Source organism: Larus michahellis, chromosome 1, assembly GCF_964199755.1.
Source record: "Larus michahellis chromosome 1, bLarMic1.1, whole genome shotgun sequence".
NCBI lineage: Eukaryota > Metazoa > Chordata > Aves > Charadriiformes > Laridae > Larus > Larus michahellis.
The window spans coordinates 195,465,947-195,492,340 of NC_133896.1; the positions used below are offsets into that span (position 1 = coordinate 195,465,947).

Sequence of the window (26,394 nt, forward strand, 5' to 3'; positions counted from 1 at the left end):
TTGACGGGCCCCGGCCACTGGGAGGCGCCGGCGGCTCCCAGCCCCGCTGGCCGGGCGGGCGCTTCCGCCTCGCTGTCCCTCCGCGGGCTATGGCGCTCTCCCTACCCGAAGCCGCGGCGCTGTTGGCCGCGCTGGCCGCCTTCCTCCTTCTCCTGGTGAGAGCCGCGCCGCGGTCACCGCGGGCCCGGTGGGGGCCGCCGTGTCCCCGTCGCCGCTGTGTGGGGCGGGGGCTGCTGAGGGGGCGCGGGGGGCTCCGAGGGCCCGCGGAGGCGGCTGTGCTTGTGCGTGGTTTTATGTGGGGAATGTGTTTTAGGAAGGCGTGAGGTGCAGCGCCTTCAGACGGGGTTAAAACGGAGCGTTTCATAAGCAGGGCCGCGTTTTTGCGAGCTGAGCGGCTGTTGGTTTCCGCGGCTCCGTGCGGGGTCAGAGGCAGCGCCAGCTCCTGTGGTAGACATCAGCTGGCCAGGAGGCAGCGGAGCTTGGACCGTAACTTTCACAGAATTAGATCATCTAGTCCAACCCCCCTGCCAAAGCATATTCACCTAGAGCAGGCTGGACAGGAACGCATCCAGGCGGGGTTTGAAGATCTCCAGAGAAGGAGACTCCACAACCTCCCTGGGCAGCCTGTTCCAGTGCTCTGTTCCCTCGAGGTAAAGAAGCTTTTCCTCATGTTGAGATGGAATTTCCTGCATTCCAGCTTGTGTCCGTTGCCCCCTGTCCTATCATCATGCACCACTGAGAAGAGTTTGACCCCATCCTTTTGTCATCCACCGTTTAGATATTTATAAGTATTGATAAGATCCCCTCTCAGTCTTCTGCAGGCTAAACAGCCCCAGGTCTCTCAGCCTTTCCTCATAAGAGAGGTGCTCCAGCCCCTTGATCATCTTTGTAGCCCTCCACTGGACTCTCTCCAGCAGTTCCCTGTCCTTCTCGAACTGGGGAGCCCAGAACTGGACACAGTATTCCAGGTTTACTTTGGAGGCATCTGTATGCTTTGTAGTTGAAAACAGCAACAAGCCAATGATGCTGGCAGCGGTCAGAGTAGGTGAAATGGAATCAAGTGGCATGAGAAGGTTTTGGTCCCATGTGATTTGGTCAGTGGATGGTAGTACTGCACTGCTGGCCCACCTCATTACTGAAAAATGCTTGATTGCCCCTTGTAGCACATTCAGCTGTTACGTAAACCTTTAATAGAATGCTCAACGATTTTTCTCATTTCTTTTTCATCACAGATTTGTATGATTGCTTATGTAACTGCCGTAAAAATGCCAACCCTTCACCGACATGAAGAAGAGAAATTCTTCGTAGATGCTGAAGGCAGGAAAGAACCTGTACCAAGTATACATGATCCCTCTACGAAGGAACTCTCTGTTGTTGTGCCTTCATACAATGAGGAAGACCGGTGTAAGATTTTTCTTGTTTTGAGAAAAAGAAGAAAATCTATCTGTTGTTACTCTTAATAATGCAGAGGTCAGTTTATGTTAGCAGTAGATTCTGGCAGGACAGATTATGTATCTGATTTTGGACACAGTTTCCAGAAACCAGTCCAAGTACACTGAATTTCAAAATTAAGACACTATGTAACTTGATTTTTGCTGCTAAAAATAGCATGGGGCACTTGTAAGAATCCTCTTTATTTTAATGAAGTCCAGCAGAATGGCTGTTCATTGGCTCTGTAAATGCTGTAAAGCAAGAAGTAGAAAAAGACTTAAAATTGATTTGAGGGCTTCCCACTCTGTAAACAAGAGCAGCAGCTTCAGATAAGCAGGAAAAAAGGATGATCTCGTTGGTTTCTCTTTGACTTTTGACTTGGCCATATGTATGAGTACATGATACTAAAAATTGAAGGCTTTCAGATGCGATAGAAATAATCAAGCTCTAAAGCTGTAGTTGGGGTTGACGTGGTAGCAAACATTGTCAGCAGACATTTTCTTGGTGAGTGAAAATGCTGAGCTGTTTGGGATTCCTTTAAGAGAGATGTTGACAAATAAAGTGTATCTGGGCTTTCTCAGGTCCAGTGCATTCCTCAGTCCTGGTTCTCATACACCTATTTTCAGTAAGCAAGGTCTTAATACACCTCAGGTGAATGCTTTTCTAACCTGCAGATAAATCAGCTGCAAAAGTTGTATGTGTTTATTGGCTGAAGCATCGCGGCCAGCAGCCTTAGTAAGAGAAGGCATGTTACTGACTAGTGTTAGGAATACGTCTTGTTGCCTCTCTGTCAGCTTGCTTCAATAGATAAAGTCAGTGCTGGTTTGCACGCTCAGTCATGGAGAATGTTTTGTTTTTTTTTTTCCTGTAATATTAAGTAGAGAGTTACATATTTCAAAATGGAAAATTAATTCTTTAAAAGAAATATCTTACGTTTGTGATTTTTTTTCATTTTTCTTTTTGCATTCAGAAAGGACAGGAGTTGCAGGTGCTAAACTTTACTGAAACTAGTGTTGTGTGAATGAGGCAATTTGCTCAATTTAGCTTTGTGGTTGTTTTCAGCTTGCTTGTGTGGGTGCTTTTGGTGCTTTGCCTGTTATAATCTACTAACCTGATCTCTTCTACTTTTTCTGTAGTACCCCTTATGATGGATGAAGCTTTGGATTATCTAGAAAAAAGACAGGTATTTTCATTTTGCATTCAAAATTCATTATCTATGTATTATGTCTAGTAAATCAGTGATCCATTCACTTTGTTATTTTGGTATGTGTTAAAACAGTATTACTTAGCCACTTAGAAGTAACACTTCTGTCTTTTATCAGTTATTTTTAGATTGAATGCCGGAAGGTATTTTTAAATTAAGTAAAAATTTAATATACTACTATATGATGAAAAATCTTTGTATGCGTGATATCTCTCTAAAACAGAGATTAAGGGATTAACTGTACATTTATCTAAACTAAATCCTGGTTTGTTCCAACAAGTTTTTTAAGCATCTCTTCTTCATTAGGATTTGTTCTATGGGTAAGAAGCATATTGTGAAGGTTTGTGAGTTTTGTTTTGTTTGGGTTTTCTTAACAGTGATGTTGTTCTGAGCTTTCATCCTTTACAACTAAATTGAGTTTTCAGTTCTAGGTGGTAGATGAGGAAAACTATGACGAGCCAAACAGGGATCAAAATATGGTAAAATTGTTTAATCATAATTACCATCTTAACAAAATTACTACGTCATATCGGTGCCTGTTGGAAAACATGAAAGAGTTAAAATCTGCTAGGGAGAAAAGAATGCTGATGTTTGAAAGACCTACTGCCTACTTAAGAAATTGGATGAAACGCACTATTTCTGTTTTTATTTTCAAGAAACGAGATCCATCTTTCACTTATGAAGTAATAGTTGTTGATGATGGTAGTAAAGACCAAACCACAAAGGTAAGGAGAAGAGGTGTTTTACCGGGTAATCAGAGGTATGGATTTTTGTACTGCATTTGTGAAATATAACATTTTGCCATTAGATTTCGGTACTTGAAGTAGTTGACAATTAAAATTCATATTTCTGAATACTTTCTGTCATCATCCTATATATAGTGTGGACGTCACATACATACATGGACATACATATGATTCTTTTGCAGATACTAGTATTCTTGATTGGCGGCTGTAACAGCCATTTTCCTGCATCTGAGATTCTAAAAACTCTAATCTTAACTTCAACAAATTTCTTGTGAAATATTCTACATGTGCAAGGCGTGAATATGAACTTGAGGAAGCTAAAAAGCCCTTTAAAATAACTGATTCGTACTGTGATTGACAGAATGACTGATGCGTCGCATAGCTCTTTCCCATACCATTCATGGCATTGTTCAGTTAAAAATCCCTGTGCCCGTAGTGGTATTTTCAAAATAGTTCTGCATTCTTCTACTCCAACTTTCATGTATGTCTCTGGAAAGGAAGGCTGGCCAACTTGAGGGGTTTTTTATTACTGCTTGGAAGACGTTTGAATCAGCTACTAAAATGAATGCTGCTTTTTCATTTACTTCCCTTAAGTTTGTCCATTAAGAACTGCTTATATCTATTTTTTTTGACTGCTTTGCATTCCTTCCAGCATCATTTCTAACTGAACACACTATAGCCACGGGCCTCTGGACTTTAAACAACTTTTAGAAAAAATTAGAGGAGAAAATTCATAATTTCACTTCCCCACGACATGGAACAAAATGTGCACATCACTGCACTGTGAGTGGGATTTTAGATCACTGTGAATTTTTGTTTAAAACCACAGATAGCAGGAAGTCAAGTGAGAAATAGATAGCAGTAGTAGAAAATTATTTTTCTTTGATTAACTATTGGTGTTGGTATAAAAGGTCTGTAATAGTGTGATGTAAATTACATTAATATTGAGGTTTTTTGATTGGTGTGAATGGGGTTTAGTAATGCTTGGGGGAATATTCTGTTCTTACTGAACATGACTAACTTCTTCAGTCTTCTTCTGTTGACTGTGAACTGGTTTTTATTTTCCCAAACAGATTCCAGCAAACATTGGCAATATATTTGTGCCGACTGAAGTGGTTATAGCTCTGTGCTATTAAATTTTTTTTTAGAAAAGGGTGAGCAAATGTAAACTTCTATGTTGATTCCTGGGTTTGTTTTATACTGTTTTTTTGTGTGTCTATCAGGTTGCAATGAAGTACTGCAAGAAATATGGAAGCGACAAAGTGCGAGTGCTTTCTTTGGTAAAAAATCGAGGGAAAGGAGGAGCAGTCAGGATGGTAATTGATACTTTCATCTCCTTCTCTGTCTGAACTACCCGTGCCCAAATATGCAGAAGATAGAGCTGTGCTGATTGATGTTTTTAATTCAATACATTAACAAATTTATTATCAGAAAACTGAGTACAGGCTCTATAAATTAGGGCAAAAACTCTTTTCAAAATAAGCTTATTTTAGATCTTGGAAACAGTATTTTCTTGCCAGGAAGATCAATAACAAGGATTTATTTTTTTTTAATATGAGAATTCAAAAGGGGAAAAAAGAAATGTTAGACTTGAACTTCATGTTCCTGTTAGTTCCACTTAGACATAGGCTTGCATTTGAAAAAGCCGAACAACCAAAAAAAAAAACCCTTTACAGTTAAAGTAAAGCTTTTGTAGAGAAAATACAGTTAAATTTGCAAACGTTGCTTTCCAGGTCATAGTTATGTTTTTAAAAATGGCTAATGAACAAACACGGCAAAGTGTGTGTTTACCGAAGCCTGCTGCTATCATCCTCATTTGACAGTAGAGCCAGCACAATTTATACTTTCACATATTAATTTGCACATAGTTATTATCATAAAATCATCATGTTCTAAAAATAAAAAAGCTGTTGCACTTTCAGAAGGAACATTTTTTCCCTAAGATTTTTTACACTTTTTATGTAAAAGAGTGGCATCATTTATGGGTTATCAATGACTGTCTCTATATTTTAAGCTCTGTCTTTAACATGTCAGTTGAAGTTTTGTATGATACACAAATAGCCATAGCAAATGGAGAAAACATGAAATTACAAAGTGTGGAGGGGTATACTTTTTAGAAAAGGAAGAACGAGAAGGAGAACGATTAGAGAAGGAGAACGATTCTCTGTGTAATGTAATTTCGCACTGCAGAGTGTGGAGTGGGTGTGTATACTACTACTTCTTTGGCAGGTTTTTTCAAAGTCACACATACTTGGTTATGACAGTATGTTTGTCAAACCCACTGCTAATTGTTTTTCTCTCTGGACCCCTTCAAAAATTGTCAGATATCTGTGGCAAAACAAGCTGTAACACCTGGTGTGCATCACAAATGTTTTGCAGTGATATTGTGACTCAAGACTTCTCAAAACTAATTTAGGATTATCTCTTGAATTCTCTTTAAACACTGTTAGGAAAAAATAGTACTGCATCCTCCTTTCCATAGCTCAAATGACAAAGAAAAGCTATCCAGTGCAGTGGCAGCTGCTAATTACTGATGCGTTGTGCTCCCCTGTATAGCTGCCTGTAGCAACTTTTTGTCTCTCACAATTTTAGTTTGTAAAGCTTTTAGTTTGCAAGCTTCTCTGGAGAGGGATTGTTAAGCTTTTGTGTTCATGCGTTGTCTGTCACTGTGGAACACTACTCAGTGTGTGAAGTCTCTAGATGTTAGTACAGTATAAACTGATAAATTGTTGTTAGTAGCAAGATTAAGATTCATCTGTTGTGTTGAATCTTTAAGATACCACTGTTCCGGTTACTACACTAGATTTTTGCAGTGTCTTGCAGCTAGCTTGTGACAAATACTGATTTGAAAGGTGTTGATTTTTATTGACTATTTTGATTGCAGGGTGTCTTTAGTTCTCGGGGGGAAAAAATTCTTATGGCTGATGCAGATGGAGCTACGAAATTTGCAGATATTGAAAAAGTAGAAGAAGGTCTAAAAAATCTTCAGCCGTGGCCTGTGAGTATAAATTCTCATGTTTTTAGCTTAATACACATGCATACAGATTGATTTCTATAATTCTCTTCAACTTGAGTTCTTTGAGATCCAGCTGCAGATCTAGATGTAAGTCTGAAGACCCAAGTGTAAGCTTAGAAGCTACAAGAGTGGGCTGTCAGGAGGTAACTTCCGCAGAGTTCTTACCTCCTTTGCATTCACTGTGCCTATTTCAATGCAGTACGTAATGTTCTGTTTACCATTCTTCCTTTGAAGTTGTTTTACTTTGTATAAATACCATGTGTTGCCTACTCAGTTAGAAAACAATTTTTTCTTTGTTAACTGCTTTGTATTTTCTTTTTATCTGATGTCATCCTGTATACCTTTAAGGATGAATCTTAATTTCAACGTATTTTATAAAGGTTCTCTTTTCTCAGAGTTGTTAGTTTAATGACACTATTTGCAAGAAGTTTTATTGTAAATACAAATTCAAAAACCTGTGGAGCAAGAGCTCCTCCCTGGATAGTCATTCTCTTTTGCGTGCTTGACTTGAAAGAACTGAGGTTTCATTTCTGTCTAAATGCAGAACAGTGATGTATTTGTAGCTAGTTTCCCCAAGTGCCAGAAGCGATGTGCAGCCTTCCAGCAGGAAGGTCTTGGTCTGCGAGTGCAGGACCACAAGAGCAGGAGCCGCCGGGCGGCGGCGTTTCCCTGACACTCTCCGCTACCCAGACGGCAGCAGCTGCTGTTTCTCCAGCATCAGTCCCGCACTCTCAAATATAGCAGATGTGAAAGATATCGTGTGAGTAGTAGTAGCGTGAGAATAATTTAAAACCTTTTTTTTTTTTTTTAATCATGTCTTTTGATTTAATTTGAGATTATATTTTTGGCTGATACCACAGCGTTTTATTTGTTTGAAGGTACATCAGTGCAACAAGTACTTTATCCCTTCCACAGTGCAGTATTTAAGGAAAACATACATTATAACATTAAGTGCCTAGGACTGCCAAAAGCTTATCTGTGCTGTTTAACACAGTTACTGCATGCATACCTCAGAGGAACAATGTAAGCTAAACTAGACCTGAATAAATCGCAGCAGTTTGTATGCACCATATGCAAAATGTAGTAAACTTTAAATGATCTGTTAATTGTAGAAAAGGCTGATTTTAGCCTCAGAATCTAGCAGTAGAAAAAGTGCAGCTACAGGAAGCAGAAAAGTATACTGCTTTGAAAGTGGTTTTTTTTTTTTATACATTTCTCAACACAAGATTCCACTGATTTAGAAAATTTTCGTTTAAGTAATAACTCTTGAATTTGTATTCCTGTGCAGAACCAGATGGCTATTTCCTGTGGTTCTAGAGCTCATCTGGAGAAGGACTCAATAGCAAAGGTTTGTTTCCATTTCCTGCTATGTACTAGTGCTCAAATACTTCTGCTGTTTGATTCCACTCTAAGATTTTGCAATTAGATAATCAATATTTGTAAAAGAATGGAAGCTAAAAGCTAGGAAAAGCTTGTCATAAGTGTAACATATGTTCCATCATATGCCAAGGGTGTGTTCTAGTTTTCAGGCACTTTGAACTGGTGTCAGTTAGTGTTCCAATTTATGGATTTAATTTTCATAGTTGAGAACATCTTACAAGCAGAGCTTTTGATCCCTGACAGAATTGGTAGCTAGTACCCAGGACCAGTGCTGGGGTGGAAGGCAACTGATGAATTCACTGTTATTGATTCCTTTCCAGTGCAAGAGCTTGATCTGCTGATATTGAAACTTGTTTAAAATGAATTAGGGTTAACTAGCAGCAAACTGAAGAATATCTCAATTTGTGGGGAAGTGCTGTAACTTTTCTGTATTACTCATAGTAAAATCTTTGAGTTTTGAACATGCAGACAGGACTGTTCTGCGTGTGGCTCTTGTGGAATAAACAGTGATGCAAAGGCGTACAGTCTTATCTTGCATCTGGTTTTCTGATGTCTTGGCAGACGGTAGTTGACAAAGCACAGGCATGGAACTTGTGTTGCAACAGAGGCATTGCTGGACTAATTTTTTCAGCATCGGTGGATGGGTTCATCATGTTGAATGTTCTCAAGAGTAAGCTTTGTTTATACTGATGTTTAATACTCGAAATCATTCTAAAATATATACACTACTAAAATAGTTACAAAAGTTCAGAAGAAGTTACACTGGTAATACTCAGCCCCTGGTAGATCTCTAATTTTTTCTTCTGGTTTGTCAGGTAGTATTGGAGTGGCTCACTGGGAAGAGTTCTTGTAAATACTGCTCTCTGTGTGTTAGCATCCTCACCAAAAAAAAAAACCCAGAAATCCAAAGCCTTCATCATTATCAGAAATTAGGATAAATCTTTGACGTGGCACTTGCATGCTTGTAGCACACAAAAAAACCCCACAAATCCAAACCCGTAATCGTTATCGGAAATTAGGATAAATCTTTGATGTGGTACTTGCATGCTTGTAGCATAGAGTATACCATTGGCAGTTATTTGTTAGCTCTGCAGCCAGTGTATCATGGAAATGTTGCTACTACAGGGAGACCATGTAGCTGATAAATTTGAGCCCAGAAAAAATGCTTCGTTGTGTGGTGGTCAGGTACTGAATATAAATAATCTTTCTTCAGTGCATTCATATTTCTTTTCATCTTTGAAGGTCTTGCTACCAGAGGGAGAGGAATTGTAACAGGGCTGTATCTTTTAATGCAAAAGTACAATCTTTAGGATGCATCCATCCTTTGATTCCTGTTTCTCCCCATATTTCTGACTTTTTGATAAAGGAGTCACCAACTGGTTAGGTAGTACTGCTCTGTTTGAAATATGTAGCACATTTTGTCATCCAGCTGTCCCTAGGCTGGAAAGGAAAGACTGCCTTAACCACATTGGGAAGAGACTGTTGTATAGTGCAATAGATATAAAAAATTTGCAGAGCAATCTTTGAGAAATTGGGGTTTCTCTCTGAGCTTAGTGGCATCTAAAACAGTAGAACAAAACTGTGATAAGCAGCTGTATGGGATTTCTTAAGACCAGAATTTCACCTTTAAATTCAGTCTCAAGACATCAAGAATTCTGTTCCGCCTCCAGAATTGTTAATGTACTTTAATGAATCCATAGTATGACATGCATAAATAGTCTTGGGAGTCATGACCGTAACCCAGGAACTCCTCTCTGTGAAGTAAGTGCAGTTTCACTGGCTTACAGTCATGTAGCTTCTTAGAGCTCCCATTTTGGGACTTGTGTTCTTGGTCACACAGTGGTTCCCCTTCACAAAAAGAGCCAAAGAATCCACACCAGATCCACCATTAACCTGGGGCTAGAGCACTTTTCTAGAGTCACAAGCTATGAATTTGAATTTCCTTAAGCCAAAGGCTATCACATAATAAGTTGAGCAGCTTCTCATTTTTCAAGTGAGGTTTGAAATTATTAGTTTTAAAGGCATCTCTTATCACCCAGAGATGCTTACCAGTTAAATTGTTGGCTCTTAAACATTTTGCATGGTATTTGGCTTGCAGTCTTAGATACAATCACTTAAAATGAGCTTAAGACCAGCAGCGAGTTCAGAAGAAATTTGTGGATCAGAGTTCTAGTTGTTTAGGAGCTATCTTGAATAAAAGACTAGTAGGGACATCTGCAAGCCCAGAGTCCAGCCTCTGGATTCCATAGACAAACTTATTAGTATGATCATGTCAAGAACGAGAGTGTAACAAAAGAGTAGGCTTGGAGAACATTTACCAGGAACATAAAATGTATTTGTGAAAGCAAAAGAACTAAAGAAGTAACCATGTAGCATTGGTGGAAATATAAAATGAAATATTGTCTTGCACAGCAGCTGTTACTGTAGTCCTGTTTTCATTTGGCCCATCATATACTGCAAAAAGGTCTATTCTCTAATTGCATTCCCTTAAGTGCCTTAACATGGTGTGTGCAAGCTCTGGAGATCATTGAGCCGAGAATGATCAGGTGCAAATCAGGGCCTGTCACCCCAAGAAAGTGGCAGGACAATTAACCCAACTGAAGTGCATCTACACTAATGCACGCAGCATGGGGAATAAGCAGGAGGAGCTGGAGGCCATCGTGCAGCAGGGAAACTATGATGTGGTTGCCATCACGGAAACGTGGTGGGAAGACACACACAAGTGGAGTGTTGTAATTGATGGCTACCAGCTTTTCAGAAGAGATAGGCAAGGGAAGAGAGGTGGTGGGGTGGCCCTCTATGTTAGGGGCGGTTTTGAATGTCTAGAACTCAACAGTGTGAATGACAGTGTTGAGTGTGTATGGATAAAAATCAAGGGGAAGGCCAACAAGGCAGACATCGTGATGGGAGTTTGTTATAGACCCCCTAATCAGGATGTAGAAACCGATGAAGTATTCTATAAGCGGCTGGCAGAGGTCTCGCGATCATCTGCCCTTGTTCTTGTGGGGGATTTCAGCTTCCCGGATGTCCGCTGGGAATACTACACAGCAGAGAGGGAACAGTCCTGGAGGTTCCTGGAGTGTGTGGAAGACAACTTCCTAACACAGCTGGTGAAGGAACCAACTAGGGGAAGTGCCCTACTGGACCTACTGTTTGTTAACAGAGAAGGTCTTGTGGGGTATGTAAAGGTTGGAGGTCGTCTTGGGCAGAGTGACCATGAAATGATAGAGTTTTCAATTCTTGGTGGAGGGAGGCGGGGAGCCAGCAAAACTGCCACCTTGGATTTCCGAAGGGCAGACTTTAGCCTGTTTAGGAGCATGGTTGAGAGTGTCCCTTGGGAGGCAGTTTTGAAGAGCAAAGGTGCCCAGGAAAGCTGGTCATACTTCAAGCAGGTGCTCTTAGAAGCACAGGAGAAAGCCATCCCCATGTCCCGAAAGACGAGCCGACGGGGAAGAAGGCCAGCCTGGCTAAATAGAGAGCTTTGGCTGGACCTCAGGAAAAAAAGGAAGGCTTACATTCTCTGGAAAAGGGGCTTAGCAACTTATGAGGATTATCAAGATATAACAAAGCTATGCAGGGGGAAGATTAGAAGGGCCAAAGCTCAATCAGAACTCAGCTTGGCCACAGCAGTTAAAGACAACAAAAAGAGATTTTTCCAGTATATCAACAGAAAAAGGAAAACTAGGGAAAATATAGGTCCACTGATGAATGAGACGGGTGCCCTAGTGGTGGAAGACACAGAGAAGGCAGAGTTACTGAATGCCTTCTTTTCTTCGGTCTTCACTGATAAAGCCGTCCCTCACGCATCCCATACCCTGGAGGCAAGGGGGAAGGTCTGGAGAGAGGAAGATTTTCCCTTAGTTGAGGAGGACCGGGTCAGAGACCACTTGGCCAAGCTGGATGTTCATAAATCCATGGGCCCTGACGGGATGCACCCGCGAGTGCTGAGAGAGCTGGCAGATGTTATTGCTAGACCACTCTCCATCGTCTTTGAAAAGTCATGGGGAACAGGAGAGGTGCCTGAGGACTGGAGGAAGGCTGACATCACTCCAATCTTCAAAAAAGGCAAGAAGGAGGACCCAGGGAACTACAGGCCGGCTAGTCTCACCTCTGTCCCTGGGAAGGTAATGGAGCGACTCATTCTGGATGTCGTCTCCAAACACATAGAGGAACAGGAAGTTATTGGAAGTGGTCAGCATGGATTTACCAAGGGCAAATCATGCCTGACCAATCTGATAGCTTTCTATGATGTTATAACGGGTTGGCTGGATGAGGGGAGAGCAGTAGATGTCATCTACCTTGACCTTAGCAAGGCTTTTGACACTGTCTCCCATAACATACTCATTAGGAAGCTGAGGAAGTATGGGCTAGACGAGGTGACAGTGAGGTGGATCGAGAGCTGGCTGAGTGACAGAACTCAGAGGGTTGTGATCAGCGGCACAGAGTCCAGTTGGAGGCCTGTAACCAGTGGTGTCCCTCAGGGGTCAATACTTGGTCCAATTTTGTTCAGTATAGTCATTAATGACCTAGATGAGGGGACAGAGTGTATCCTCAGCAAGTTTGCTGATGATACCAAGCTGGGAGGGGTGGCCGACACTCCAGAGGGCCGTGCTGCCATCCAGCGTGACCTGGACAGGCTGGAGAGCTGGGCAGAGAACAACCAAATGAGGTTCAACAAAAGCAAGTGTAGGGTCCTGCACCTGGGAAGGAAGAATGCCAAACACCAGTATAGGTTAGGGGCGGACATGCTGGGAAGCAGCTCTGAGGAGAAGGACCTGGGGGTCCTGGTAGACAGCAAATTATCCATGAGCCAGCAGTGTGCCCTTGTCGCCAAGAAGGCCAATGGCATCCTGGGCTGCATAGGGAAGACTGTGGCCAGTAGGTCGAGGGAGGTCATTCTCCCCCTCTACTCTGCACTGGTGAGGCCACAACTGGAGTACTGTGTCCAGTTTTGGGCTCCCCAGTTCAAGAGGGACAGGGAACTACTGGAGCGAGTCCAGCGTAGGGCAACCAAGATGATTATGGGACTGGAGCGCCTCCCTTATGAGGAAAGGCTGAAAGAGCTGGGACTCTTTAGCCTGGAGAAGAGAAGGTTGAGGGGAGACCTGATTAATGTTTACAAGTATCTAAAGGGTGGGTTTAAGGAGGACGGAGCCAGGCTCTTTTCAATGGTTCCCAGCGACAGGACAAGGGGCAATGGGCACAAGTTAGAACATAGGAAGTTCCGTTCAAATACACGGAAAAACTTCTTTACGGTGAGGGTGACAGAGCACTGGAACAGGCTGCCCAGGGAGGTTGTGGAGTCCCCTTCTCTGGAGATTTTCAAGACCCGCCTGGATGCAGCCCTGAGGGATGTGCTTTAGGCAATCCTGCTCTAGCAGGGGAGTTGGACTAGATGATCTCTAGAGGTCCCTTCCAACTCTGAAGATTCCGTGATTCCGTGAGTCTTGAATGAAAGGAGTGAGTGACAAATGATGAGAGATTCTCCCATTTGGTTGGTTGTTTTTGTTTTTTTTTTTTTATAATATAAGACTTTTTTTAAAAAAATTTCATGTCAGAGTAGAAGCTGGAGCCTGTTTAGTTTTTAGTGTGTATTCTTAGGAGTAGCAGTCTTTATGCAGTCCTGCTAGCTTATTCTCCATTGTTTGTCCTGGTAACCTTTGAATTTGTTGGACCTGTTCAACCAATTTTTAGGGAAACAAGAGGACTAGATAGAGGGGAAAAAATAGCTTGTAAGTGTCCAGTGGAGTAGAGCGTGTGGGATGCCACCCCCTCCTCCTTCGCTCTTTTTTTCCTGGGGGAATTCCCAGAGAATCATGCAGAAGATACTATGGCCGTCCCACTCAATAATTGAAATCCAGGTGCAGGTTCCTGCCCACTTAATAAGGCATTATCCAGAATGAAAAGCTGCTCTGAATTAGGGAAAGCAGAAAAAAGAACTTGGATTTATCATATCCTAGGCCAGTGTACTAACTATGCACTTGACTGGCGAGTCTTTCCTTTTCAGCTGTAATTTTGTTTCACTGTAACAATTGAATAGTTATTAGTTTCATTCCAGTACAAAACAAAAACAGTTTACAAACTTTGAAAGCTATCATGAAGCAGGATTATTGTCCTGTAAGCCAGCTCTGTTCAACATTTCACTCGTCACTTAAATGAAACCACCTAACTTATTGCCTTTTGTCCACAGCGCTCTTACTTTCGAACTCTTCTTATGTATGGGTTCCACTTCCTTGTATGGTTTCTATGTGTCAAAGAGATCAGGGACACGCAGTGCGGATTTAAACTTTTAACTAGAGAAGCTGCCTTGCAGACTTTCTCAACTCTTCATATTGAACGCTGGTAAGTTTTTGTTTGTTTGTTTGTTTTTTTGTTTGTTTGTTTGGGTTTTTTTGTTCCTAATTGAACATGGTTTTGAAAAAGTAATTTCAGTATTTCAGCTATTATGAAGCATGTGATGTCTGTGTATAAATCGTATCTGCTCAGTTTAACCAATTATAGTACTACTTGCATGGCAATTAAGATTTATTGTTATGCTAAAATATCCTGGTAATTGCTAAGAATTCTGTTTTATTTTTAAGACATATTTCAGAAAATAGTTGAGTATTTAATTTTATTCTTCTCGTGATGATAGGGAGAATGGGCTTACCAAGTTTTGACTTTAAAATAGTATCCAAGGTAAACAGCAAGAACACTGTTTCCACACAAATACCATGATTTCTGTAAATTTCCTACACCACAACTGATGCTAAAAAGGATGGCTTCATTAAGCATAATCAAATCTTTTCAAACTATTGCCTTCATCCAGGAAAGTCCCTCATGGGCTACTGCTTGCTGACAGGGAACAGAATTACTGAACAATATTTCCATACAAAAATGTGTGTAATCCTACAGTCCTAGTCAATTCCAGTACATCTAGTTTTAGGTTGAGCCTTGGCAGTGATAGTTGAGCTATATTGCTCCTCCAGAATGGGGCTGCAAAGGTAGAGTTGAGGAATGCAGAGCTTCTGTTGAATTGAATCTGGAATTGTGAGCAGTCAGCATTCGGAAAATCCCTTTCCTAGCTGAGTGGTTTGCTTGTTGCCCCAAAGAAAACTATTACTGAGCCAGAAGTATGATTTGTCCTGCTGCCTCCAAAACCAAACTTGATCTATAAAATTCTGTAAATTTCATATACAGGAATTTTCTTCACTTTATAAATTAAGTGCTTCAAGAAGGAATACTGAAAGAAATGAATGAGGATAATCAGTTTAATTGGTAAAAATGCAGTCTTCAATCTTATTCTATTTTACATTGAAGATTTTGAATATAATTGCACTTACTGGTCAGATGTATTATGTAAAGTATTCATTTTTTAATTAGAATATCTTAACAAGCTTTCTTCTGCCACTGAGATTCTCTAGCAACAATGGAATGAAAGAGTAACAATAATTGTGCTGTACCCCATTATTCATGAATACAGGCAATGAAAAAGGAATATTTCTAACTTATTTTATAGTAATTATATTGCTGGTATGGAACACACTAGATCTTCATGTCTTTGTGTGTCAATTCATTGTGCTTATATGTGCTGCTATGAAATTAGCCTTCCATTCTTTCTCTTTCTATTTACAGTAATCTGTAAACTAATCCCCTGAGTGTTTTCTTATTTATATGAAATGTACTGGTTAGTGATGAAGAATGTCTGTTTTGTTTGTCAAGAAAAGAATAACTCAAATTCTTCCAATAAACAGCTCTTCAGATAATTCCAAGTCACAAATTTGCCTAAAACAACAATAGGGTTTTTTTAATTTGGTTTAATTTCTGCCGAAACAGGCAATATATTGTCTGCTTTTATCCTCATCTGTCCTTTAGCAGTGTCTGTGCTTCTCGGCCTTCATTTTCATGCTTACTGGCTAATTTGAACCAAATCTGACAGAACAGTAGAGATCTCAAGATCAAAAGCTTTGGCAAATTTTGTGTGAACTGAAACCCTTGTAGAGGAGGGAAACTCAGATTATTGCCACTGCTGAAGAAAAAACTGCAATAAGGACTCAAAGGTTGCTTATCAGTTTCACAGGTAGCCATTTAGCATCTCTAACTGGAAGATAACATATCAGCACACAAAAGAGCATACTGTTGATTTCCCAGTTAGTGTTTATAGGATCTGGAAATAAACTGGGAGATGGGGAGGTATAAGTATGCGAGGAAAGTGGGTATATTAAAGGAAAAGGTAGTTGTAAGTGAAACGTCCAGACAGTTGGGATAGTTGCAGTTGGAAATTATATAGGGGTATCAAACATTGATCCCACAGAACCATACAATAGATTCTTTTGTTATGTAAGAATCTGAAGTACCCCAATAATGGAAACTTCTTATTTTAAACAAAACTAGCCCCTGATACCTTTCCATTGCATAGCATGCGTGTAAAAAAGAAAATAAAAACTGTGTAGATGTTGTGCCATGAAGGTTCTGTACATATCATGAGTATAAAGACATAAGAGGAAGAAATAGTAGTCAGTGTTCTATTTCTGCTGACCTGGAACAAGGGGGAGTCCCTAACTGGGTCACAGAACAACGCAGTCACACTGAGACCATCAACAAGGGCTTGCAGAGAAACCACTATCTTGATATTGGCCAAGAGGCTCTGAAATCTGGGTTTATTACTGCTTCTGCATCACTGCACTGGGGCTATTTGACATCTGAAGAAATCATTTCATTCTTTTTGAATCTTAAAATCCCATTAGTGAAGTGCAGGTCTGTTAGGTATTGAAAGAAGAATTCAGTTCAGTTTAGTATGGTCAGTGCTCAGATATTCTGCTAATAATGGAGGAGAGTGCTGGAGAATATTCGACAAACAAGCAGCATTTAATAGGATAAAAGCCATCTGAGAGGCAGCACCCTAGTCATTGCGCCTGTCGAGGGCTCCCCCACCGCTGACCTGGAGTGTGTGGTGAGCTGTTGAAGAGAATGAACACAATTCAGGTTTTGCAGAAGCCTCATCTTGTCCTTTCTGCTCAAGTTTTGTCAGGCTCAGATTTTTCGAGGTACTACAGTGTAAAGGGAATTCTTCTGTGAGGACATATAATAAATATTTAGACTAAACAGTAATACGTAACATATTTACTCATTATGTTAATATAAAATTGCTATAAAACTGGCTGTATAAGAATTCCTGCATGGAACTGTTAAGCTTACTGCTCAGTTAGAATATAAATACGCACACACAATGGATGGGATTTGCTGCATCACGTCTAGAGTGCATCTACATGTCATCTAGCCTCCCTTCTTAGACAATAGAAGAAGGGACAATTTTAGGGTATAATTCATTTCATCCTAATATAGGCCTCTAATATATGCCAGATGAAGCGCAGCTGACAAATGCTTTTTTTGTGCCCTCAACTATAAAGATTCCAGACAATTTGTACAGGAGCAGCTCTCTCTCCTATAGATGACTGAAGCTCAGCAGGGTAAATTCAACTCATAGTGTAGTAATGTGTAGGAAAAAACATGCGTCAGGTTGCTGGTGCTTCCACTGCATCAAAAGTATAAACTCCTCAGTAAATACTGGAAGTAGTGGGTTAGAAGAAAAACTACTGAAGCAATTTTGTATCAAAGGCTTTGTATCAAAACCCACTTTCTGGGCTGTATAGGCAGCACCCATTATTCCTGTAGAAAAAAAGCCTGGAGAATTCTTCCCTTCAGATAAAGGAATCCAGTAGTGTCTTTGCCTACAAGAGAGCACCGAATTAGCACTGGGGAGTAGGGGACTGCCCTGAAGTGCCGGATGTTGTCAATCCTGCTCCAAAAGGCAGAGCAATACATATTCCAGAAATGATACCGGTTTTATTTCTGTGGCTTTCAGTTGGAGCGTGTCCAGAGAAGGGCTACAAAGCTGGTGAGGGGTCTGGAGGACAAACCTTATGAAGAACGACTGAGGGAGCTGGGGTTGTTTAGCTTGGAGAAGAGGAGGCTGAGGGGAGACCTTATCACCCTCTACAACTACCTGAAAGGAGGTTGTAGAGAGGTGGGGGCTGACCTCTTCTCCCTGGTGACAAGTGATAGGACGAGAGGAAACGGGTTCAAGTTACGTCAGGGGAGGTTTAGATTGGATATTAGGAAACATTTTTTCACTGAAAGGGTTATTAAACATTGGAATAGGCTGCCCAGGGAGGTGGTGGATTCACCATCCCTGGAGGTGTTTAAAAAAAGGGTAGATGGGGCACTGAGGGACATGGTTTAGAAGTGGCTCTTGTCAGGGTAGGTTAAAGGTTGGACTTGATGATCTTAAAGGTCCCTTCCAACCTCAACGATTCTATGATAACATACGTCACTCAAAGAGCAAGTGTTAGGAGCACAGTCCCTTTCTTGGAAGCTGAACATCTTACACTCTACTAATAGATATGTCAGCGTAAACAACATAGCTATCCTGCTGCTAGGTTGGACAGACTGAAAGATTTCGATGTTTCTGTACTTAAATAGGTATCACAGACCCCAAAAGTAAATGCATATGGTGTTTTCAGTTCACCAGCACCACCAATAAAATGACGTCTTGTGTTTCCATATTTACCTTTCATATGAAAAAGGGGAGGACATCAAGACATCTTTATGTGATCTTACGTGCATCTTTGACAGTTTCAATATTAGTTCAATCATAAAGAAATAACCCAACATCATCTGCATTAAGAATGAAAAACTGATTGCTTAGACCTTCATTTTTTTCTGCTTTCTTCATGCTCTTTCTATACCAGTTGACATTGAATTGAATATCACCTCTTTAATGTTAAAAAATTCTTGAAAACTGAGACCACAGTTTTCTTCTTGCTGTGCTGAATTTGATTTATAGATGTCTATATTTAGGAAATCTTAAAAGCAAACTGATATATACATGGAAAAATGCTGTTCTATCATTATGGTGATAAGTCATGTAACACTTTTAAAAGAGATACCAAGATATTTCCTAGAATATTTTGTTAATCTAACCCTAAAGTTTAGAAAGCATTTGAAAATTAATAGGTACTGGAAACTGTTTATATCTTTGATACTAAGAAATCGTGCTCCCATCCTAAACTAGCTTTTTTTTTTTGGCGAGTATTCTCCTTGACTTTTTTGTTTAACTGTCCTTTGGAGAACTGGCAGTGTATATACGAATACAAACCAAACATTCTTGAAATTTACTTTCTAAACAGCAAAGTTTTGACATTAGTTTGAAATGAGAGCAACCTTTTTGAACAGAGAGCATATGCTTTGCATTTTAGGTTCTGAATCTGATTACAACACTAATCTATTTTTCAGAAATGGATGGAGCACATTTTATAAATTAAAACTTAAAAGAAAATTAAAGGGGATATTTTAAAAACGTAATAGAGACAGTTGGAATTACTCACTTTCAGACTCCAAAATAAGCTCTAGTTCTGCATCTCCAGTCTTGACCTGAGAAATGTAACTGTTTATGTTAAATTTTAGTGCACAGGAGGAAGACTGGAAAATGAAATGGTATTACTGGCAGAATTTTCCTATCCTAAATTTCGTCATTGATTTCTTCTGACTACAAAAGAAAAAAAAAAAATTGTAAATTTTCTTCCAGTCAGAATGTCTTTCCTTACCTAGGAGAACTAGGCATAGCAGCGGTTACTATCCTACCTGGAATATTCGTAAAAGGAGGGGAAATTCAAAATCTAATTCTAGTCCTGGTTTGATTGACATACTTTTGTAAAGTGGCAATTTATAATGATATTACACAACTCAGCAGATCACTGATTAGATCAAATTGTAGCTATTACTTTTGTCCATAAAAATTGCCCTGTGTACTGAACAAGCCATGCTGTTTTGCATTTAAAACTTGAAAGCTCAATGTAAAAAATTAGTGTTTGTTTCTCCAGTTTGTCACTAATCTCTTAAGTGTGAGTGTCTCCATAAAAATCTCAGAAAAATAAGCACTCATATTGGTACAGGGATTTTTTTTTTCCACTCCTTTGGCATTGTAGACCAACACAAGCGGTGGAATTAATTGTCTTTTCCTGTTTTTGTGCACAAGTAGAATTGTTTGTGAATGTCTAATCAACACGAAAATATTTTGGTGTTATAACTATGTCTGTTTTGTCTTGTAAAAAATCCTGCTTCTGGCAGACACATGTGGACTTTCAGAAGCCCCAGTGCAGCTGTCTAACCCTCTTGACATCCTATTTCATTCTTAGACCTCTTTGGCCATTGAAAGTTTTCTCTGCCCATTAGGAGTTTGCTGGAACAACATATCCTGGATGTAGAAAAGTCCTAAATTCCAGTTAAAACACTATAACTGAAAGCCTGATTTTGATACTTGAAACACTTAATATTGGACCAGCAAAAAAAGAGTCCTTGTGCAATTTTAAAATACAGAATAATTTTTCAGGATATATATTTTATAAGATGAAGCATTTTAAGGGTTCTGTTTAAAAGGGTTGAATTCAAGTAAACACCTACCAACTTGGCGTTCAACTGAATTTTAGCCAGCATCGTCTTAAATTGTAACTTAACCAAACATACTCCTTAGCATAAACACAGCCGCATGGTGAAGCTTTTCTATATTTTACACTTCATGTTTGTGTTAATTAACACATAATGGAGCCACTGTTAGAAATAGATGGGGAAATTGTATGCACTATGTATTTTTGGTCATCTAACTTTGGGTACTTAGATTGGAGCCTGAATTCATTCAGGCTGGAGCCAAATCTAGGTATTCTGAGCTGTGTCCCCCCACCCCAGAGGCGCCTACTTTCACTCTCTGCAGCGGGATCCAGTGAAGTACGTGGTGTGAATAATTCCCTGCTTTTTTGAAGAGCGCTTCTGTCAGATGTTAACTAGTCACAAATGGCTTCATGTCAAAACACATGTATTGCACTCACCAACTCATCCACTGGTGTTGCTTTGATCTCCTCTAGGGTAGGCTCCAGCTGACATACCCACGCTTAAATCCTGACTGTGGAAACTTCTGTATGGTTCTTCTCTACCATCTGGATCTTCTAATCTGTAGTATGGGTGTAATGCTATCAATGTATTGGATACACTGTGATCTATAGTCTCCAATTAACTAGTCTAGTATGTGTATGATGTGTACTGAAAGGTGGTGGGGAACAGGGGAAGAAAAAAGGTATTCCAGCAGTATACTGCAAAAGTCATTCTCCTTTTAGCTTTGAACAGGGTTTTTTTTAATTTCAGGATATGTTCACTGTCACACGAATGGCAACCACATGTAACAATATTAGTGTTCAACCTGATTAATTCCTGTGCTTTTAATCTTTTACGTTAAGTGCTGTAGTTCACCAAACTACTTAATGTTGTTGTACTGTGATGTATATGCTGACATTCCAGTAATCGTTTGTCCATAGGAATTGTTGCAAATAACTATTAGTTCACTAGGCTAATACTTTATGTAGTAATATTTTTAGAGCAGCTCATCTAGTATAATTCATCAAATAATTATTCTGTGTCTCTTAAGATTTTTAGTCAGTTAAGTAGTAAGTATTACAAAATTAGATTTAGTCTTAATACGTATGACTCATAAACATTCAAAGGTGAATACATGGGTTTTTTGGCTTACAAATGTAAAATGTCAGCAAAAAATTAAATAATACAACTTCAGTAGAAGAGACCATGGCATAATTAATAAAATAATATTCGACCCTCATTTAAAGAAAACAGTGAAATGGCAAGGCTGCTTGGAGCAGATTCAGTTCACTTGAGGTAAAAAACCCCACATTTATTCTGTAGCATTTTTTGTGACCATTAGAAAGCCTGTGTCCTAATCAAAATAGGATTTACAAAGTGCTTCTAAATTCTCTATACATAATAACTGTAGTCTCTGTGGATGACCTCTGTTTATGCTGCCTTTGCATGTTTTAATGCTGTCCAGAGTGACATCTGTAGCTCTCCTGTAACATCCACGGTCAGTGCGAGTTCAGGTTGGTGCACGTTCGGTAATGCTTTCACTAGCAAACCTGCGTGCCGGGGTCTGTGCTTCAATGGGAACCTACATGTATGTGTCATACCTGAGTGCACATTTCGAAATGAACTTCTATTGTTGCTTTCATTAATAGTTTTGCAGAAATGCACTGCACTGCTTAAAAGGAGAGGGTGGCTTGAAGTAGAAGGAAATAACATCTGAACTTGGCTAGCAACCTGCTGAAGTATGTCTTTTTGCCTGCTCTTGCTCACCTGTCTGTCCCTTTCTACCCTTTCTGTAGTGATAAATGGGACTACCAATGACTTGAACTCAAGCAACCCTTGAAGCATGAACGAATATTGTTATTTTTTTTTTATTGTATACATTTTCTCCAGTGGCAAAAGATGGTTTTTTTTTCATTTCAAAAAAAAATTGTCTTGGACTTAGCAATCAGAATTTAAGGAGATTCTGAACTTAGGAAGTTATTGACAGAAAATGTAGACTAGTGTTGAGTTGTACTTAACTGCCCTGCGGCCACGTTTTCAAGACCTACATAAGCTGGTTTGGAACATCTTGTTCTGTTGACTTCAAACGGGAAACCTTACCAACAGCTTGGCTAAAACTTTTACAGTTCCTTAACCTTCAAGGTTTAGTTCCCTGGGAAAAAAACCTCTGCATTTGAATATGTATTGAATCTAGGAGAAGTTGGGTGTGGGTGGCCATTGACAGTTTTTTCCAGTACAGAGTAGTATTTTTAAACAGCTTTTTAATTGGTGGAGCAGGGCGCTGTTTAGCTTAAATTCCACTTCCTAGAACTCATTTAAGGAACAAGAGCACCCCTACTGGCATTTGAAGACTACAAAGTGGGTGTGGGGGGAAGCCAGCTATCAATAAATCTAAGAAATTTAACCAAAATCACCAGAATCTTCATAATTGTGATTTGCACTCACCCTTGTCAATAGTAGCTACCGGTAGCTTCATATGCTGATATCTACATGAGCATCACGAGCTGTAGTTGCCAAAACACTTTTCTGATAGAGCCTCAGTGTCTCAGATCCAGAAGGCCCACTTGAGCACGCAGTTGCAAGAATGAAACACACAATTCTCTGTGCAGAGAATTGAGAGGATTAAGGTGTATTTTAGACTAACTGGCCAGGGAGAGGCAGCTGACTTAGAGTAGGATCGCTTCCCCAATTCATTTTGCTACACAAACTGCAAACAATTGTGCCAGCAAAAAACACAGGTCTCTCAAGAGGGTTTTTGTGTTGTACATTAGGTGGTCACTGGGTAAAGTACAACTGTTGTTCAGGTTCTATTATGCACAGTAACATAAATCATTTCTTATTTCTGTGCTGCTGCCTTTGTTCTTGATTTAGAAAGTGCAAGGAGAAACCATCAGATCAGCATAAAGCAGTTAGTTGTCCCCTTTGATGAAACTACTAGAGACGTAGATTGACACTGCGCATTTGACTGCTTGGTCTTTAAAAAGGTTTAAATCATGATTACGGCAGAATGAAAAGTGAGCAGTGGTCTGAACACGGTGTGACCTGTACCTTCAAAAACAGGACACAGTGAAGTATCGTTGTCTGCGTATTGGCTATGTTCTGAGCCGCTCAGTCAGGGAAATTAATTTCCCTTTCATGTGCATCTGACCTGTAGAGCATTGGTATCAACTTCATAACTGAACACTAACCTCCTTAAATCAGGCTAGGGATGTAATTAACAGTGCCACCATCTTTCTTCTGGAAATAAGTGTGACTGTATTTGCTATTTCCTGTTCTTCTTCAGGGCGTTTGATGTGGAACTTCTTTATATAGCTCAGCGCTTGGGAATACCTATAGCAGAAGTTGCTGTCAACTGGACTGAAATTGAAGGTAGGAAAACTGTTTATATTCTTGTGAGATTCCGTACGTGTCAATCCAGAATAAAATATTCGAGGGTCTTCCTGTATTTTACCCAGTTTTGATAACACGCAGCCTTCTTTCTGTACAAATTTTGAATTTCATGTCCTTGACAGTCTTCTGCCATGGCATGGTACAGGAAGAGTAGGTGAAGGGGTATCAAAGGAGAGAAACTGCACTCCCACTGGAGACAAAACTAGGCAGTTACGCTGCTAGAACAAAGCACTACTTTGGCACATCCTCATGCTGTAATGTGTCAATAAAAATATTACAATTGTAAAACACTGTGTAGGACGTCTGACTGTCGGTTATTGATTCAACTCCATTTCACTGTGTTTTGCCTTCCAAAATTCTCAGTGCATTTATTAAGGCCTCCTCTAGGGCACCGTCTCCTCTTAAGATGTGCTTTTCTTTAAGACCTGTGGGGAGGTTTCTGTTACTGGGTTACTGGAAGGTGTAGCTCCATACATATTTCTTTATAGCAAAGCCAGCTTAAGAGGTACTGCTTGCTTCTGCTCACTTCCTCCCTCCCATCAACTGCAGTTCCTTCTTTTTTTCCCTTTCCTGTTTTTTTCTTTTTTATAATCTGAATTTCTCCTCCTCAAAAGAACCCCTGAACAACAGAAAGTATAATGAAGTGCAATAGTGATGAAAGGTGCAAGTAGAGAACATCCTAAGCCAACTTTACTAGCAATGTTTTCTTTCTATACAGTTCCACATGTATATTGCACCTAACACAAATGTTGGCAGAGATGAAAGAGGGCTTGGTTTCATAGTGCGGGTTCCTTACCTTGCCTGAAGATTGGCACGTTCATATTATTGCTGTAAGACAATGTGGCAGTCCTCTTCTCCAAAGTCGCTGAGAAGTCAGTTGCTTAATTATTGGTGTTCAGGTTTCTATTTACTTGAACAAAGTCCTGTCGCAGAGAAGACTATGCATCTTGTGACATACATGGAATTACTGTGCTGCTTGCAAACTACAATATCCTACTTAATAATGTAATTACTATAAAGCAGTAACTTTCACACTATAAATTTTTATTAATGTTAAGGTCTAGGTTGTGGGTCTGAATGTGCTGAGAATGCAGAGGCTCATGACTACTTAAATGCGTGTCTTGCCAATGCTCATTTTTTCTAACAACGTCCTTCTGATTTTCTTCTTCATTAATCACAGGTTCTAAGTTAGTTCCCTTTTGGAGCTGGCTGCAGATGGGCAGGGATCTTCTTTTTATACGACTGCGATATATGACTGGTGCCTGGCAGCTTGAAACAAGAAAATGTAATTAGGTTATTTACATTTTCCAAATATATTATTATACTTAATGGAACATGAGAACAGTTTCAATCAAGTGAAGTGGTGATGAAAGCTGAGGTAATTCTTCATTGCTCCTGTTGTATGTTTCATTTTTGCAGCATGTATGTGTTTTATAAGATTGTCAGCAGGGAATTTGTACAATGTTTTGAAACAAGAAAGCATTACCAAAATATTTTCTTATCTGGTAATCAGGTTTTTATTTTATTAAATAGTAGCTTTAAATTGTCTTATAAATTCACTCAAATAAATGTATCTGCTTTTGTCTCTTTTCAATTTCCTTATACATACTAAAAAGAGGTACTCTATTCTACATTGTGCAATATTGTGTTGTGAATGATCACAACCATTTGTTTCTGTAGTATCTGGAAATATATGGCCGTATTGCAACTTGGAATTATCAGTCATGGTTTCTGGTGATGCACGTTTAGATTCAATGTTATGGGAAACATTAATGGGTTTTACTGAGTTACAACAGTAATGTTCATAAGGCTGTTCTAAGAACTTCCAGTAGTCTCTTGACATTCCAAATGTTTTTGTTTGAAGCTGAAATAGTTAGTCTGAGATCAAACTGCAGATCATCTCCAGACTGTAGAAGGTCCAAGAGAAAGCACATTTCATTTAAAAATGTTGTCTTTTATAAGTATGTTTTGTTCATATGTACTAATTAATACTGCATGCTCGAGGCTAGGAGACCTTGGCATCTACAAATCTGTAGTGAAAAGGGTATGGAAAGCTAATTCAGAGCACACAAAAATGAGACCCAATGTACATTGGGGGCCTGCGCATTAGCAATGCCAATTTGACGGTGTGCTTCAAATGAAATCAGAGAGGGAGGGGGGAGTCTAGAATCTTTCTTAGGAATGTCGTACTCCATTACAGTACACAGGTTTCAATAGCACTTTCAAAACAGTTGTGGGTTGCCAATAAACTAAGCCAATCTTTCTTTCGGAAACGTACAAATTTGAACAGATTTAAAGAATGAACGGTATATGGTTGTACTTTCACATATGATTTCACTGGTGATTTTTCTTATTCCTTCTGCAATATTGAGTTGAGTTTTGCTCCTGTTAGGGTTACCTCAGTTTTCAATAAATTGAAGTGTTGGAATAAATTCTCAAAAAGTATCTTCAGTTTGATTTCGCAGGCTTTATTCTCTTGCCTTGTCCACATGCATCTCTATCACTTCTGCAGAATCAATCACGTGACTCCTTGTTGCCATTGCTAGAATAAAACACCAGCTTCTCAGTTTTTCTAAAGTGAATTTCCCTGATCAAACATGGACAATGATACCTCTGCCTATAATTAATTAAAGTTGCCAACCAATTCTCAAAAGCAGATTCTTCCTGTCTTACCTTAAAATTGAGTTTATTTGAAATTTTAACCAAAATAGTTCACCTTTTTCAAATGATGAGGCTTAGGTCATGCATTATTTTCTGCAGATAAGTAAACATCTGGTGACATCTTCTTTAAAAAAATTCAGCTTTTGAATTGGATGCCAAAG

At 39.6% G+C, this 26,394-nt stretch overlaps 1 protein-coding gene across 1 annotated transcript; it reads left to right on the top strand.

Moving 5' to 3' along the window:
* The first annotated feature begins 2 nt into the window (after positions 1–2).
* Positions 3–26,017, top strand: ALG5 (ALG5 dolichyl-phosphate beta-glucosyltransferase). The gene is made up of 10 exons (XM_074567383.1): positions 3–155; positions 1,233–1,404; positions 2,568–2,614; positions 3,292–3,360; positions 4,605–4,697; positions 6,266–6,379; positions 7,686–7,745; positions 13,968–14,119; positions 23,466–23,551; positions 24,753–26,017. The coding sequence occupies exons 1-10, from the start codon at positions 90–92 to the stop codon at positions 24,863–24,865; spliced, it is 972 nt and encodes a 323-aa protein (XP_074423484.1). The 5' UTR covers positions 3–89; the 3' UTR covers positions 24,866–26,017.
* The last annotated feature ends 377 nt before the right edge of the window (positions 26,018–26,394 follow it).